General features: G+C 39.7%; 1 protein-coding gene across 2 annotated transcripts; it reads left to right on the forward strand.

Moving 5' to 3' along the window:
• Window positions 1-244: 244 nt before the first annotated feature.
• Window positions 245-13,374, forward strand: LOC110063418 (uncharacterized). Of its 2 annotated transcripts, XM_089288109.1 has the most exons (8): window positions 272-402; window positions 1,156-1,217; window positions 1,399-1,519; window positions 4,206-4,322; window positions 5,967-6,113; window positions 6,966-7,488; window positions 8,376-8,621; window positions 8,861-13,374. In XM_089288109.1, the coding sequence occupies exons 3-8, from the start codon at window positions 1,427-1,429 to the stop codon at window positions 9,277-9,279; spliced, it is 1,545 nt and encodes a 514-aa protein (XP_089144235.1). In that variant the 5' UTR covers window positions 272-402; window positions 1,156-1,217; window positions 1,399-1,426; the 3' UTR covers window positions 9,280-13,374. The 2 variants fall into 2 exon arrangements, with proteins under 2 accessions (XP_020626063.2, XP_089144235.1); XM_020770404.2 differs by lacking the exon at window positions 1,156-1,217 and having other exon boundaries at window positions 245-402.
• The last annotated feature ends 3,223 nt before the right edge of the window (window positions 13,375-16,597 follow it).

A 16,597-nucleotide genomic window follows, 5' to 3' on the forward strand; every position in this document is an offset into this window, starting at 1 on the left:
CGTGTTATGACAACTTGCATACCAGGGATGGGACCGTAAAGTGGTAGCAATGCTTTCAAAACTACCTGTCGCATTCTTTACCAAATTATTTGAAGGCTTAAAACCATTTTTACGAGCAGATTTTCTTTTCCAGAAATTAAAAAATAATGCTATTTACGTCATAAAATTTGGAGAAAACCGTGTATACAAAGTTACTTATTTGAGGGTACCCTGCTGATATGAGCGGCCACAGTGATCACGCATAGCGCGCGTGATCGATCTCGGAGATCACGCGGTCGTCCTTGTGTGATGGCGATTGAGTGCGGGACGACATTGTTTGATGGAAGCTTGGCGTTATAGTGCGTTAAATACGCACTTTCTAAACTTGCAGCAGAAGCTATTGTCAACGATGCAAACTTCAAAGTAAGTGTTCATTTCTAACTCGGAAAGTAGACGAAAAAGCTGAAAAATGGACGCGTAATTTTCTTGGTAGTACTCTCGTTTCTCGGTTTCGCACGACCCCACGTAACGGCTTCTGTTTATTACATGCATAGACACGCTTAGTTGTTTCGGAAGGCACACATAACTTGTAGTTTAAGATAAGTGTATGCTATCTTGCGATTATGTATGTATGAAGATTTTTATTAGTTTCTTTACTTTTGAGACTTTCCGTTGTGGCTAGCCCGTTGCAGTTGCCGTATCGTTCCGCGCTTTTCTCGTTGTAAACACACGCTCAGCCATGTATCGCGAAACCGCGCGCGATTTAGCATGAGTTTTGGGGTCTTCTACCCTTAAACCGTCCCACCTGGTGCCGTGAATTATAGCATAGGCTAGTTTGATAGATGAAGGTTGAAACTATGTAGTGAAAGTGAAATTTGACACTCGCTATCAAAATAGGGATACTGTAAGTTATATCCACCCTCCCAGCACCTCCGCGCACCCCCCGCCCCCACCCCCGACACAGCTAAGCAAGGAATACCTGAGCGATTTGCTCTGTCGGCGTCATCTGATCTTCTGAATATTTCTAAGGCAGTTTGGAATGATTTTCACAATAGCACTTTGATCTTTCAGTTTGGTGGGGGGGGGGGGGTGGTGGGAGGGTAAAGTGGGGTGGATGTATTGGGATGGCACATCAATATTTAGGAAACAGAAAACATGTTCCGTGTTGCTATCAAGTTATAGAGACACAAGTGGAAGTTTGGGAGAATGAGAAATGCCATGGGAACATGAGCTGATAAGTGAGTGTTTCCACAGTTTTTTCAAATTCTCCCAAACTTTCACAGCCTTTGGGCAAGCCAGATAGAAAATTTGTTTGGTTTTGAAACAAGATAAAATGGCTTTAAAGCGTGCAGAACAAGTGCGTCATTTATAGCCATACATCATTCATGCTAATGAAATGTTTTTATCTCTATATCACAGAGCTAAAACTTCAGTTAGTATTGAACCAATGGATGATGATTTCTACAATAACAATATAACCAATACAAAGACTGGTGTTAAGCGAAGAGCGGCAGGTGATCTACAAAGTGGAATATCTGAGGTAAATGTTAAACTTATGATCAGCAGCGGCTGGTCATGTAATAGATAAGCTTAAATTTGAATTTGATGCTGAAGGATTTAGATCATCAAGCTAGTCTGCAAGTTGTGTTGTCAGGAGTTAGGGTCAAGGGATCTTGATTTTGACGATGTCTAATTAGCCAGCCCTCTTAGGGTTCTCTTGAAAATCTGAAGTGGTTGGAGAAAAATTTCAAGTAGCTGGCAACAACAATCTCTTTCCTTGCTGAGCCAACCCCAAAAAATGTATCTGTATTTTCCCTGAGTAGCTGGTGTCCCCAGGTCAAGTAGACGGTGATTTTCGCCGGTCACCAGGGGTTCTGGAGAACCCTGTCTTCTGTATATTAATCCAGGCATGGAATGATAAATAAGCCATGGTTGTCTCAATTGCCCCTGTTCAACCCAACCACCCTCTTTCCCCCCTTCAGAAATCTTTAAAATATTTTAAGCTGTGGAAAGTTTGCATTTATTGTGCTTTCTACTCCAAGCACCAAACTCTGACATGGAAAAATTGAAATGAGTATTAAGCCTTTCCCCTATGCAGTGTCTTCCTCGATTATACAATCATGTAAACTTCATGTGCCCCCATGTGGCCAAAATTTACAAAGGTGGAGAAAAGGTGGCAAAATGCATGTCATCTTTAATATAAAGGGTTTTGTTCTGCAGGAAAATTACATTGTGTCCTCCGGCCAAGAATTAGAAAGAAAGGCTAAATAACTGTTTATTAATGAAGATATTCTTTAACCTCCTTTTCTAAGTTATTGTTGCTGGGGCCTTAACTTACATAAATTCTAAATAAATTAAAAATAAAATTTATTAAACTATTTTGTACTATAAAGGTGAAAAAGTGAACCAAGATATATCAAGCACAAAAGACTGTGTTTAACCACATTTCTAAACACGGCAATAAGAGTTGCAAATATGACATGTAGCAGAGTATTTTTTGACGAACTTTGAGGTGTTTGTAAATGTCGTGAAACACTGTCTTGTGTGCTTGATAATAATAATAATATCTTCTCAGCTGAAGCTTAAACTAAACTAAAACTTAACTATGAGCTTGTGTAGGTGAGGTAATAAATTCTGTTGTGATCTTTTCTTAAACCAACTTGTCCTAATACAAACCAATACTTTTTCTTTTTGCTGGCTGGCTTCTTGACAAGTTCTCCCTCTTACAAGATCTTGATTCCTTTTCTGAGATACTGAATATCTCAAGTGGCAGATTTTGTAGAACTTGGCATAACTGGTGGTTAGGCTGTCCACTTATTGAGCTAATAAAATCTTGTACAACTCTTAAAATTGCAGAAGAAACAAGCCATGACCATGATGAACTGAAGTAGATGTCACAGTTTGTATAGCAAACCATGAATCACGAACATTCGGAAACAAAGCATTTTTTAAACTGGACTTAATAACAAAAGCCAATTGTGATGATAAACATGAATTAGATTTGTAAAAACATGTAAAAGTGTGATTAATGTAAACTTAAGTTAGACAGATCTTTAATATATAAAATGTGTTTATTCAACTGTAAAAAAAATTTAAACTTTTTTGGAAAATCATTATCTAAGATAACATTTTCCTACACAGTTAGTACAAAATGTTATGCATTTAAATTTTTGTACACATCAAAATTAATATTACTGAGTAATGATGATTGAAAACATGTTACAGTCAACCTTGAGTCACTTTGTTGCTCGAAACCCTAAGTTTATATATAGACAAGAAAAAGTCTTTATTTTGAAAAAGTGAGTTTCTTATAATGTACATGTATCTTGAACTTTAAGACGGTTTTTGTAAATTTTATTTTTGTGGACAAACTTGTCAGTGAGATAATATATTAAATTATTTTTCACCATTTGATATTCAAGAGATTTATGAAAGTGCACACAAAGTTGTTGTATTACAGTGAAAGACTCTTTTATAAGTCAATGTAGTAGACACTTTTTTGTACCGATTCCCAAGTTCACTGAGAGTATTATTTTTGCACCTTGAAAAGGAAAAAGAGGACTTAAATTAAAAGGTTATGCCAAGAAAAAGTAGACAGTGTGTTTCTGTTAATTTGTCTTAAGTTTCATTGTTAACTGTAAACCTAGTGTTTTAAAATCAATGAAATGGAAATAAAAATTGAAGCAAAATGAAAACATGTAGTCTCGCAATACATGTGTAAATCAATCTTAAGATGTACCAACTACAGACTGATTAAAGCTCAGAGAAAATTCATAGACAATCAGTGAACAGTATTAATAGTGACCAGAGTTTGTTGCAACTTCCCCCTTTCTACTTATCTCTACAAGCATTGTTTTTGAGCTTGGACTGGGAAATACTTGAAATGTCTTCAGTGATCTTCAGAACATGCTTGGATTTGGGTCATCTGTGAAACATTCCTAGCACAAAACTACTAGCAGCTGTGATCTGTAATCTGGTGATGTATAAAAAAAACTTGGTCCTTGTTTTATATTGTTGAGTTGTTCAAGCATTTGGAATTTTCAAGAACACTAACCTTATTTCTTGAGAAGTGCAATCAAGGACTTGGCTGCAGTGCCTGTTGATCCTCTGTACACTTCTCTTACATTCTTAAAATTTCCCACGTGCTGACTATATACATTGTTAATAACTCTGTTACTGTCTATATGAGATCACAACTGGACAGAGCTGCTTTCCGTTGATTTCAGGGTAAGTGTGTAAAAAATGACAGGACACTCCCATGGTCCACGGACTCTTGTTTGAAACTAGATGTGTATACACAGACAGATTCTTCATTTGTTGCAGACAACTACACAAAATCCATGGTAAGGCAAATCGACAGGGACTGGAGAGACCATTTTAAAGTGGGGGGCCTAAAAAATCTGGTCAAGTCAAACAATTACAGTAAAAACCTGCGTATAAGAACCTAAAAGTTAAGAACCACTCTAGGCTAAAATCTCAATACAGGTTCTTATTTTCAAAATATAGAGTTTTTTCAAATATAGCACAGTTCATAACATGTGATACAAAAAAGGTAACAAAAACTAGCCAGAACACTGGCAGTGTAGCCTCTTCCAGGCATTCAGTTAGTTGGGGTGCAGCACGGAAAATAGCGCGCGAAAATACAAAAAAAGCGTGGTGAGAGGAAGCGAAAGAACTGCTGTGGGCAAACTTAACAAAAAGTATACCAGAACTGGTATACCCTCTGATTGGTCTATTTTGACAAATTTTGTCAGCACTCAAGCATTACTGACACTAATGAGATACTCGATATGGTGGCAGTCAGGGACGTTTCAACGAGTGATGCGGTGTTCAAATCTGTGATAAACAACACGCTCTCCCCTGAGCGTCTCTACGATCATGGTGGTTTGTCTAACTCACCAGGCCATAATCAAAGACCAAGTTATAAGGCCACATTACTCTACTGTGAATGATTCAATATAAAGGTCACCCATGAGTACAAGTTGTTTTTTTTTAACAAAATTTAATAACCTGATTAAGAACCTAGGGAGCCTAATTTCACAGTAAATACCATGTATATAAGAACCTATGGAAGCTAACTTGAAAAAACCTAGGTTCTTATACGTGGGTTTTTTCTGTATTAGGGGTCACTGTTCTGACATTTCCAAGTGGTGAAATTCATACATTATCCATGTCCTAAAAATTAACCCAACCAAAGAGTGGAAGAGCTATAGCCCTACCAACTCCTCCCCTTCCACAGTCCCTGCGGTAAATGTACATGTTTCTTTTTAGTACGTATTAGATGACAGATTGTAAAAACAAAAACAAAAAACTTGTTCAAGTGATGTACAGAAGTGGTAGAAATATGGCAGAAAAGGGATGCCAGGGAAGGAATTAACATATATTGTTGGTAAGTTTTCAAAGGAAAAGTGCTGATATTGTTCAGAGTTTTCATTGAATAAAAGTTCAAATCCACACCAACTTGCATAACGCTCCATACAAACTCTTATAGTAAACTTTGGTCACCTGTGCAGGGCAGGCCACTTTCATGAGGGGTGGGGGGAGGGGTTACTCCCATATAAAGATAATGAGGATGCTCATCAGAAATTTTGAAAAGAACCCCTAAAAGGTACCAAGATCTTTTTTTGTGCGCGTGGCTAGAAACTATTTTCACCCTTAAGAAGTACCAATTCTGAGAAATTAATAATCAGTTAATCATCAAATTCTTCTCCTGTCATAGTTTTTTCTGGTTCAGTACCCTAAAAGGTTCAGTGAAAGCTCCCGCCATGGACCGTTTGGGGCTGAAAATCCTTAGGGGCCTAAGATATACCAAAAGCACTTTTTAAAATTCCTTAAAGGTACGACAAGCACACTTATTCTTTTTATATGAGAATTTCCCCTGCACCTCCTAAGCCCAGTAATAACTATTGTAGGCTTTACATCCTATTATCTTTAGCTTTTAAAAAGTGTTACGTTATCAGTGACTGTCATATCTTTTGCTTTATTAGTGCTATCTCAGTGATATGGTCCAAGCAAACAACAAAAAACTGGAGAATATTGAAAAGTTTCTAGACAACCTTGGTTGCAAGATTGAAAGCTTTCTGGCCAGTGACTTGGGCACACTGACCAAAACAAAAAAGAGGAAAGCAGATGTGGTAAGAGAGATTTCACCCAAGGAAAGATTCAGATGTGTGTGTCCGAGATGATTGTTTCGATCAGTGGAGCTACAGTACACTCCCTGCATAATGCTGGTTTTGTCACTTCAATTAACTTACATTCGTTACTAGCATGCATTTCATTGTGTTACACATTAATTGCAAAAAAATTCCAGACACCTTTATTTTCGGACAAGAAAGTGTCTGAGAATAAAACCATCCGCAATTTTTAAGCGGCCTTGAACACATGTTACACCATCATATGTGTTCAAGGCCAGTATACATGATAGAGCTAGAACTCGGATTAGGATTTGCTCGCTCGTTTTATCACTGGAAAGGAAAATTTTTGTTTCCTAACTTCTATGAAAATATGATGCAGATAAATTCCATTTTCGGTCTAATTCAAGTTTCTTAGGCGAAAATTTACTTAAGCTTTTTTTCAGCAAACTTTCCTAAATTTTTGTCCGAAATTTGTCCGAAATGAGATAAAAAGTGACCGAAGACGAAACCTCCGAAATAAAATGTCCGAAATTTTAACGTCCAAATTTTTTTGCAAGTAATGTTCGTCATCTTCCCTTGTCTTTAATTTGTCTTGTTTAAGATTTCATTTGCGCACTTTATACACACAAAAAAGTTTATTTCCAACAGTAATTTTTGGAAAAACAAATTAACAAAAAAAACTGAAAAAGCCGCCATAGCTCTCTGTACGGGTTGCGTGCCTATGGATTTCATGCAACGCAAGGATTATGACCGGTCTTTTCTTATGCTGTGGATCACAAGCCAGTGTGCTTAATTAACATGTGTTCACAACACTGTTCAGTTCAATACTCATGTTACCGTGTTCTTTAACAGATGTCGCTAAGTCACCCAATAACACCTGAGGCAGACAGTGGGATGCCTGTGTCCACAGCCGCCAACAGGTCACCTAACAACGTTGAAGGAAACCCCAGGGATACCAACACACCAGCTCTAGCAGACAGCACTAAGTCTCCTAGTATGTGCTTGTCACCTGGGTTGAGTCCACATGCTTCTCGGACGGAGGGTCCAGTCAGCATGTACAATTCCGTGGGGTGGAGCCAAGGTTTTCAGCAGGGGCTTGATGCCATATCAAGACAAATTCCACAGTCGGGTCAACAAGAGCTGCAACCCAGATTGGGGGCAGCTTTAGGACAGGAAGCCGAATCGGCGCCCAGGTCTGCTACACAAGAAACAAAGCTGGAACCACTGTCCAAGGGTGCAGAAAGAGACGAACTGGAAGGTGACGTGGAGGTGCTTGTTCCAGTTATTGTGTCGTTGGGCGATAAAGAAAGGAGAAGCATTACTACAGAAGTTCAGCTAAAAGATATTCTTAATGGAGCTTCCTGTGCATTGGAAGGTACGAAAAATGGTGATTTCTTTCAAGTAACTCTTGAACAAATACGCAAAATTTTATCTTGCAGATGAATAGCCCAGGTAGACTGTCTCCTGACTGTATGCGCAAAGTTTTTCTCCCGCTTGAGAGGGGACTGAGTTCCATACTGATAACTTAGCTCTCCCAAAATTATTGTTGTCTTTGATTGGTCTTTACTTACACGTGACAAATTCAACACCGGGGATAAGCCAATCAGACGCCCTATACAGCTTGCTGAAGTATTGCATCGTTTGTATGCAATTTTTTAGGGACGCGCGCGGGAATTTCAACACTTAAAGCTTTAGCGATTTATCGGTTAAAATTTCACCCCATTTCTCTGAACTATCAGTGAATTTTGCAGACTTCGAATCTCAGCTGTCTGTTTAAAAAAATGCACCATTTATCAGATGATAAGTGTAATTTTGACCCATTCCCAGCTACCTGTTCAAGGAGCTCAGTCACGCACAAAGATACCTTTAAATTACAGGAAACCTCAAAATGGTAGTTTACCAAAGTAAAAAAAAACAAACAAACAAACAAAGAGCAGGAGCCGATTATGGCTTCTGCCAAAGAAATAATAAAAATCCATTTAGGAGCAAGGATGGTTGAGGAAGAAGGAGATTACCACGGATTACAAACGACGAACTTGAGGCTAAACCTTTCAAAATGCGCAAACCGTGATGTAGCTCATTTAACCCTGTCCAGGCCCTGTCAGATATATCCCGAGTGATGGTAAACGGGGGCTGCGGGGTAAGGAGGGAAAGGGGGAGGGAGAGGAATAAATTTATTGTCACCAAAATCTTTTGAAACCACGACCGTCATTTCGTTTCACCTTGTTATCATCGTCTCGGATTCTTTCTTTTTTCTGTCAGGCCTAGAGCACGTGTCTTATTCGCGTGGCAGCTGGCTTGGCGACAAGACCAACCCTCTGTCGCGTGTGTGGTACTGTGGCAATCCTAAGATACTGAGCCGTTCAGAAGCGTCAGGCTCCAATCCCGCCAAACTCTCCCTCAATTTGCTGGAGGCGTTTTTCGTCAGGGAAGAAATGGCAGCGTCCAACATCAATGGAGCGCGTGGGAGAGAACTGCTTGATCCAATCAAAATAAAGGGCATTCAAGGTAAGTTTTATGGTTAGTCACACAAGCGACATAACGGTTAGGTCACGCAACATAATGATATAACTACCAGGTCACGCAAGATAACGGTACAACGACAAGGGCGCGCAAAATTTAATTTTTAGCCACCGGTGAGAACAACACAACATGTGTAACAGTATAAGCAGGAACGGAATGGCCCAGTATAAAGACATCAGTAAAAAAACGATAACTGATTCGTGTTCTTTTTTTCTGATCTCCAGTTCATATAAATTACAAGTTTCCAATCGATCCCGACAAAGAAGAGCTACGTTGGCAGTTTCTAAAACCCCGAATTGACAGCAAATGCCGTGCGCAGCGCCGGCTGCAACGGGAAGCACAAGCGAGACTAGACAGCTCTCCACGCGGGGTGGGGCCCCCGTTACGGACACCACGCTCCCGCATGCCTCGGGTCGACCCCAGGGAGAAAGATCAGTTGTTGTATGGATACAGTAGAACCACTGACCTTGGGCTTACGTCTCCTCGGCCGCAATTAGCCGGGGATGATTGTCAAGAGACTGGGACGGACGTTGGTGAAAAACATTTAAGTGGTGCTATTAGTGGTTTGGACCAATTACAAGCCAATGAAGCTATCGTGGAGGTAGCTGGGATCTCTGTGACTGTAGGTGAAATGACGGGATGATAGCAACAAACGTTCACCATGTTGGAGGACAATTTGTACCAGGAAGGTAAACGAAAGCATTAGCGATAACTAACGGCTTGATCACGTGTATGCAACAAATCAGTGTAAAGCGATCGAGGCGAAAGGAATCAATTTTGAGAAGTTCATAATCGTTCCTATATACAAATGATAGCAAGGCAAGCCTCAAGTGCATTTGTTCAGCTGTGAAAAACAGAACTCGATAAATAACATGAACATGTTGGGAAGTCAAAAGTTACGAAATGATAGCAAGGACGATGATTTGCAGTGTGGAAGAACTTGAGTTCCAGTTAAGAAGTGTTCTGAAATGAAACGTACCGAAGGTTATCTTCGTTGTTTTAGTTTGACGTATTGCCTCTCTCTGCTCATTATTGATCCTAGATACCTTAATTATTCCATGTTAGTTACTGCCTGGCGAGTCCGTCTTTGGAGAATACCGTTGACTAAATAAATTGTTTATCAATTGAGGAGTTAATATAATTTGTGATAATCCTGAATTAGCCTAGAATACTATTTTGGCGGCATGGAGCAGAGGGTTGGGCCGTGGGGCGGGTTCGAGGAGCGCAGTGTATAGTGGGATTAGAGTTTAAAATTAGTTGCCGTGAGACTATTGAAGATCAATGTACAGAGGCTTGATTTCCGCCGCTCAGTCGAGTCCGGTTTCCGTTTCTTCCCGAGAGAGCTCAGGTTCGGAGGAGGAGCGCGGGGTCCTTTCTCGAACAGCGGCAGCGGCTGGTATCTGATCGAGACTCATCGAGCCTAAGATCAATGCAACCCTGGCGAGTTATGAAAAGTCACCAGAAACATGTTTATTCCATAAATTTGACGCTATTTTACTGTCATATTATTTTAACCTCGTTCTAGGGACCTCTTGTCCTGGGAACGAGGCTAAAAAGATGGTGGAAGGAGAGAAATCATTCTTGACGTCACAGTGAGTTTGTGTATACATAATGAGATCAGAACCATTCTCGTGCCCAGAGCCTCCGTTTCTTTTGGTCACATGGTCGGCGAAATGAAGGACGTTTTAAAACGAGTAGCACTGGAGACGAAAATAAATCAGATCTTGTACGCGACTCGAAAATTAATGAGTTACCCCCGACACCAATATCCGGCTTCATTAGCAGCCCTTACTTCCGTTTTAGAGATTTGTCAAAGAATTCTAAAGACACTCAGTCGTGTAAAAAGGTTTAACAAGGTATTGTTAATAAAAAGCGGCATGACTGTGCATATCACGATTGAATAATGGCACTTCGTTTTCCGGTATATTGCTAGCCAACTTTACAATCAGTGCAGGAGTTATTAAACAGTTTTCAATAGGAGCCTGTACGAGATTTAAGCACAGTTAAGCAGTTATCAGGCGGCGAAAAACCGTTTCACTGCTTGCGTGCATTCCTTAGTCCCTCTTGTTCAAACTGCCTAGCAACCAAGAGGCCAGACTACCGGTGGTCAAAATCATAATATCACTTTTGAATTGTTCCGTAAATGTTTGCACAATTTTCGTGCTAACCTTGGCCGAAGGGTCACGGCAAAGATAGCTGCAAATGAGGAAGCTCTTTATCAATTCAGCCAGTTATTAAATTAGTTCGATTACACAGGGAAATTGTAATGTTAAATTGTAATCGGTGCAATTTGTTTGCCGTGCAAATGGCTGTTGCTTGTTGTTTTGTCTTCTTTTTAAAGGCGCATTTTTTTTTTTCTTGCAGCTTCGTTTCTCGCGATCCACTACCAGTTGTTTGGTTGTTTTTCAACTCTTTTTATATTAAAACAGTCATTATTTCGGAAACAGGTGGCGGTTTACAAGAAAACAACTCTTTGCCGCTCAACACCATTATACTCGCCACACGCCAAGCGTTCGACGGACTCTTAGAACTAACGGAAAAACTACCAGTTGCAAAAGTGAGTCTTAAATTAACCGCTGCAAGATCGTTACAAACCGAACCCATTTGAAGTCACATAAGGGAGCACCACAAGGGTTTTCTTTTCTAATTCCCCTGGGCCCTTTAACATTTCATTAAGTAATTAAATGCTAAGCAGAAATGTCACTGTCGACACAGCGAAATTCCTGAAGGAATTAATTTGCTTTAAAAAGCTAAGCTCAAACAAATAATGGACTCTTATCAAGCCTGATTTTCCCACGCTTTCTGTTTACAGTCTCCTCAATTTGCGCTAAGGATGCACGTGTTTTAGGTACCCCTGCTGACAGCTACACAAGCTTTCGTTCCTGTCCTAACCTCTACCCGCAATCAACCAACACTGGCTTTTAGAAAAACAGGCTGGTTAGGGTTTAATCTGCTTTCGGTTTCTTGGCCCGCTGATATGCATTGCTATACACAGTAGCGCTGTATGCGTCGGTCCTTGTAAACATTCCTTAATGAAGTGCGCATAAGTTTTCGAGTCTCGCCGCGCACAAGACCTGCAGCCAGATGTTTTCGCCCCTAATGTTTCGCGTCCGATAGGAACATAAAATACCTTAACATGGCTTTTTTATTCTCTTTTTTAGTGCGCGTGATTCCCGCTCGCTTTTCGTGTTTTGCTGTTACCTTGACGATTTCAAAAATAGCTTGGTTGTAAATGAATTTTTCACAACTTCAAATGATATCGGACACGAAATATTGTCAAAGTTCCCACGATCCATTGTGCACATACGGCCTTATTACAGCGAACAATGCACCAACGGCGCCTTGTGTTGTTGTTGACGATGTCTTGAACAATAGCAGGAGCAAATTTCACTGCACACCTGTGTTCATAAAAGATATCTAAGTAACGCTTCAGTGCTGTCATTATGTCCAAGTGAAAGATAGTAAGTGACTTTGGCGCCTCGGACAGAATTGTTCATTTGTTATCCATCAAAGCGGAGCGACAACATTTTGACAACTTTAAACGTTCCGTTACTGCGCTTCAGTCAGTTGTGCAAAGAAACGTTCTGGAAGCCAAACGTACGGGAACGCGCGCGTTCAAATGGCTTGGTCTAACAAATTTTTTTATGGGAGGGTCAGCGTTGCGGAAATACTTCAGTGATGTCATCAGCAAACTCATGTTTATAGATAAGTTTGGAGGAGTGACTCAAGATGCAAAGAATACAATGGGCGTAATATCTTCGTTGGCAGAAAACAATAAACAAATCGTGCTATTAAATCTTCGCGTCGGTCCGACCCGGCCAGTACGAGTTTAGCCTCAGCTGTTAACACAACAATATTCTAAGAGCAGAAGTTTTTTACTTTCCTGACGAAAGCGCTAACAAGAAATGGCTATCAAAATGCAAGACAGTGTGAAGTACATCACAGAGATCAATTCCAATGTTGGGGAGCGCATGGACACTGATGGATATGAAAGTTTGGAGCCGGTGGAATGCGCTTTCAAGGCGCTCAGAGAGATCTTACCACAGAACGAAAGCCGTGAGAATCTCTCGGAACTTGAAGTGCTGAAGCTTGCCATGGAGTATATCCACGACCTGGAACAAATTCTACATTTCGAAAGTACCAACAACTTTCAGTGAAGCAGATACGCGAGGGAATCGAGCCTCTAAACAAATTCTTCTTGTGCGCGGAGTTTAGATTTGCCCAACAAACTCAAGAACTTTCTGGAGAGCGCCTTTCTTGATAGAGTTCGTGTTGATACGAACGAAGTTTGTCGACGATGGTTCAGGAATAGTTTACCATTAGGATAAGAACCATCTTGGGATGTCAAGTGCCTCTTTCCGAAGAAAGTGAACAAGTTTAAATACTTTAACACAGTTTTCGAACATTGCTGTAGCTACTGAATTACTAGAACGAGAATTATATTAATTATTTTAGAACACCTTATGAGAACACTAAAACAATTTTCCCCACATCCACAATTATAGTTATATCCAGTTTTATGGAAGAGCAAGCTAAGACGTTAGAGTTTTATTATATACTGTGTATATTTTTGTAAAGCGTAGCGCAAATCATGTATATATTAGAGCGTGCCCCAGTTACACATGCAGAGAGAGAAATCGTCGCTAGAATTTGTACAGAAAGTTTGAGAATCTCAACATGTTATGTGCATAGATATTTTGATTGAAGTGAAATACAGAAAGATTGAAGTTTTGCTGCAGTTGATTGTGTATCTTTTTGTTTTAATTGTTAATTATTAGACATAAACATTCAGAGTTATTTAACTGAATTGTTGAGAGAAGTAATAGATGCTTTATTTTGAGTAATCCGTGAAAGTCTTTCTGTATTCTATACCAGCGGGACTGAATAACATCCCTGTACCGTAATTCGTTGTTAAGACAAAGACAGTTATGTATCTAAAATCCTTAACGACGCAATTTTGTTGCCTGGGCAAAAACCGAGTGCATATTTTTGCTGATTTAGTGAATAGAATTATGCCTTTTTGCGGTCGCTCTGTTTAAAAATAACGTGATCTTTGAAATTTCCCCTGTGCATTTGCATACACTAATTTTTGATTCTATTTAAAAACCTTGTTTTGTAACGGAGAAATGAGTCTAGGCGAAAATGTTGTCACATGTTCGATTGTAACAGGCGTGTTGAATAACATGGTAATTAAGCGCAGCTGGTCCATAAGTGTAGCGAGACGTAAGGCGGGAAAACGGTGCAATCAGAACGCTAATACGCCTGCTGTAAACAAGTCTGTCAAAACGCCATATGGTAACCTCACTTGTCCCTTTAGCTAGAGGAATAATTTATTAGGAAGCGAACACGCTCACGGCGGTCAAGTTCAGCTTACACAAATGAAGGGCGCATTTGAAGTCTTTCAGAAAGCCATATGGTCACACGCTTGTCGGTTATGCCACCGGAATTGTAATTTTTTAATGCCGCCTGTAATTGGGCGTATTGAAGTACCGGAGCCGGATTTGCGGTTTTGGCATATTTCACTGCTATTTTTGCCAACCGCCGAAATGAATTCCAATTTTCAGTGTGTTTTAGATCATCGTAGCTAGATAATAAAACTACTTTTATGTCTAAGTACAATTTCCTTCATTGCAAATATGCTGTGTAGGATTTGAAGCGTATCCAATTCCAAACGCCATTTTTGCCGGATGTCGTCACAGATGAAGTTGTTGCATATTCTGGTCACGATCGTTATGAAACATTTCAAGTTGAGTTAAACTTTTGGACCCTTTTGGAGTTCTGTACGGTCAAATCGATGTGCTTAATTCGTCACAAACTTATTCAGTGTGCATTGTTGATGATTTCATAGCGTCTCTTAATGATAAGTTAAATTCCAGAGTTATTACAGACGGGGCCACGAATCCAGCATGTTCCGACTCGTTAATCTATTCGAACTCGTGCGGCTCCACAACAGCCAGGTGTTTTCCGACGTAAAATAAAAAAAAACCTGCCCTCGCTCCTGTTTCCAAAAATGCATTATTCCATTCTGCAGTGAATTAAAATGTTCCAAATACTGGTGTGACAAGCATGGGCGAAAGAATTGCGGCAATGTTTACACTCGTAGACGTCTTTAGAGGGCACAGGTAGTAATGTGCAGGCTTACATTAGTTTAGATTTGTTTAGTTTCCCACACCACAATTTTCGGAATCTCATGCCGTTGGGAAAGGATACGCAAGTATTTGAGATATGTAAAATAAACATGATTTAACATCACAATTGAAATGAAGAGCGAAGTATTTCGAATCACGCACAAGTTGTAATTGGTACTTTCTTTACGGTCCGTGGATATCGAACAAGGGACATTAATTATTACAATAAGAAATGTACATAATACGCACTAGTTTCTTTCGGTCTCATCTTGACTTGTGTGTAGTTATGGAAGTAAACTTCAGTTAACTTAGACACTGATTTGGTCGGTGAAAGAACTTAAATAAAACTCGAGCGGCAGAAACTACAGAGAAAAAGCGAGGGATGGGCTAATTTCCTTTTACAGATCTGCGTGTTGCTATTTAAAAAAGTATGTTTTATGCTTTATGTTAAAACAGCGGTCTCAAAACTGGGTCATTTCACAAGTAATAAACGACGGGTTAGACTGGTTAGTAATGAATCAATCTAATTTGTTAATGAAAAGTGGCTGTCATTTACAAGCGATTCAAGATGAGTGATAATAATGACTTAGATTCTAATAGAACTAATCACCTTTACATTGTTAAAGAAAACGTGTTCGTCAATACAAACCAACTGTTAGAAAGCAAATGGTTACACGATTAATGATACACCGTTATCTTCGAAAAGAGCAGGTAGTTTGTAAACAACTGATTTATTTTACGTTATTTTATTTAGTAACAGTCTTCTCCGCGAACATGTTCTCTTTTCTTTTCAATGTTAAAATTCTCATTAAATTTTCTCTAGCTAGCTAGCGGCAAAGGTTCGTGAAATTGCTGTAAGCTGTGCTGTACTAAAGAAAACAATTGCACCTGTTAAAACTTAGATATACAGAGAGAATCTTGGACAGTCAGATGTTTTGCCGAATTGCAGACATTCTTTCACTTGATCACAATGGAATCGGGCCAATGAAATCTTAATAGAACAGCTCGCCCGCGTGGTGTGAGTTCTGGTGGCCATATTCAGTGTTTGCCTTTCTGTGCAGGATTCCACGCCTTACTGTTTTAATTACCCAGGTAACATTCGCAATTCTTTGTTGTACAAGGTTGTAGCACGCTACACGAGGAACTAATTGGTAAAGAAACCTTTTAAAGTTTGAAGTTGAAATCACACAGCACGTGACAAGGTTTCGCTTAGCACGTGGCATATCCGGAACGACATCTGACCTACGTTACTTCACAGCAGTGTTACATCTCAAGTGCTTTATAATTGGTAATTGAGAACTTTATGACGCCTTTCTGTCGAGTTCCCAAATCTGTCAACCAATCGAAGAACAAACAACCACACGTGCAACTTTTTGACATCTTTTTGTTGGTTTTCCAAGCTTCTTAGCCAATCAGGGAGTGAAGCCCCGCATACTCAACTTTTCGAACGTCTATACGTCTATATGGTTTACAAATGCCTCTCGGCCATGCAATTAAGAGCAAACAACCGCATGCACATCTTTTTACATCTTTTTGTTGGTTTTCCAAGCTTCTCAGCTGATCAAAGAGTGAAAATCCGCATGTGCAACTTTTTGGGCACTTTTTTATGGTTTGCAAACCTCTCGGCCAATTAATAGCAAAAAACTGCAAGTCGGCAATTTTTTGGCATACTTTGCTCAATTTTCTTTGTAGACTAAATTCTCAGTCAAAAAGAAAAGTAAATGAACACGCTCTGATGTTTTGATACAGAATGAGATGGTTTCATTTCATGACCAGCGTAAAGAATGAGAAACGATATCCTTACAAGAGGGTATTTCATTTCAGTAGTAATAC

Source organism: Orbicella faveolata, unplaced genomic scaffold (genome assembly GCF_042242905.1).
Source record: "Orbicella faveolata isolate gen_17 unplaced genomic scaffold, um_ofav_v1 contig_15, whole genome shotgun sequence".
Taxonomy (NCBI): domain Eukaryota; kingdom Metazoa; phylum Cnidaria; class Anthozoa; order Scleractinia; family Merulinidae; genus Orbicella; species Orbicella faveolata.

Coding starts and splice junctions, on each gene's coding strand:
- LOC110063418 (XM_020770404.2), top strand. CDS start 320: ATGGAAGCTTGGCGTTATAGTGCGTTAAATACGCACTTTCTAAACTTG. Junction 1,520..4,205: donor TACAAAGTGGAATATCTGAG/GTAAATGTTAAA, acceptor CGTTGATTTCAG/GGTAAGTGTGTAAAAAATGA. Junction 8,622..8,860: donor CAAAATAAAGGGCATTCAAG/GTAAGTTTTATG, acceptor TCTGATCTCCAG/TTCATATAAATTACAAGTTT.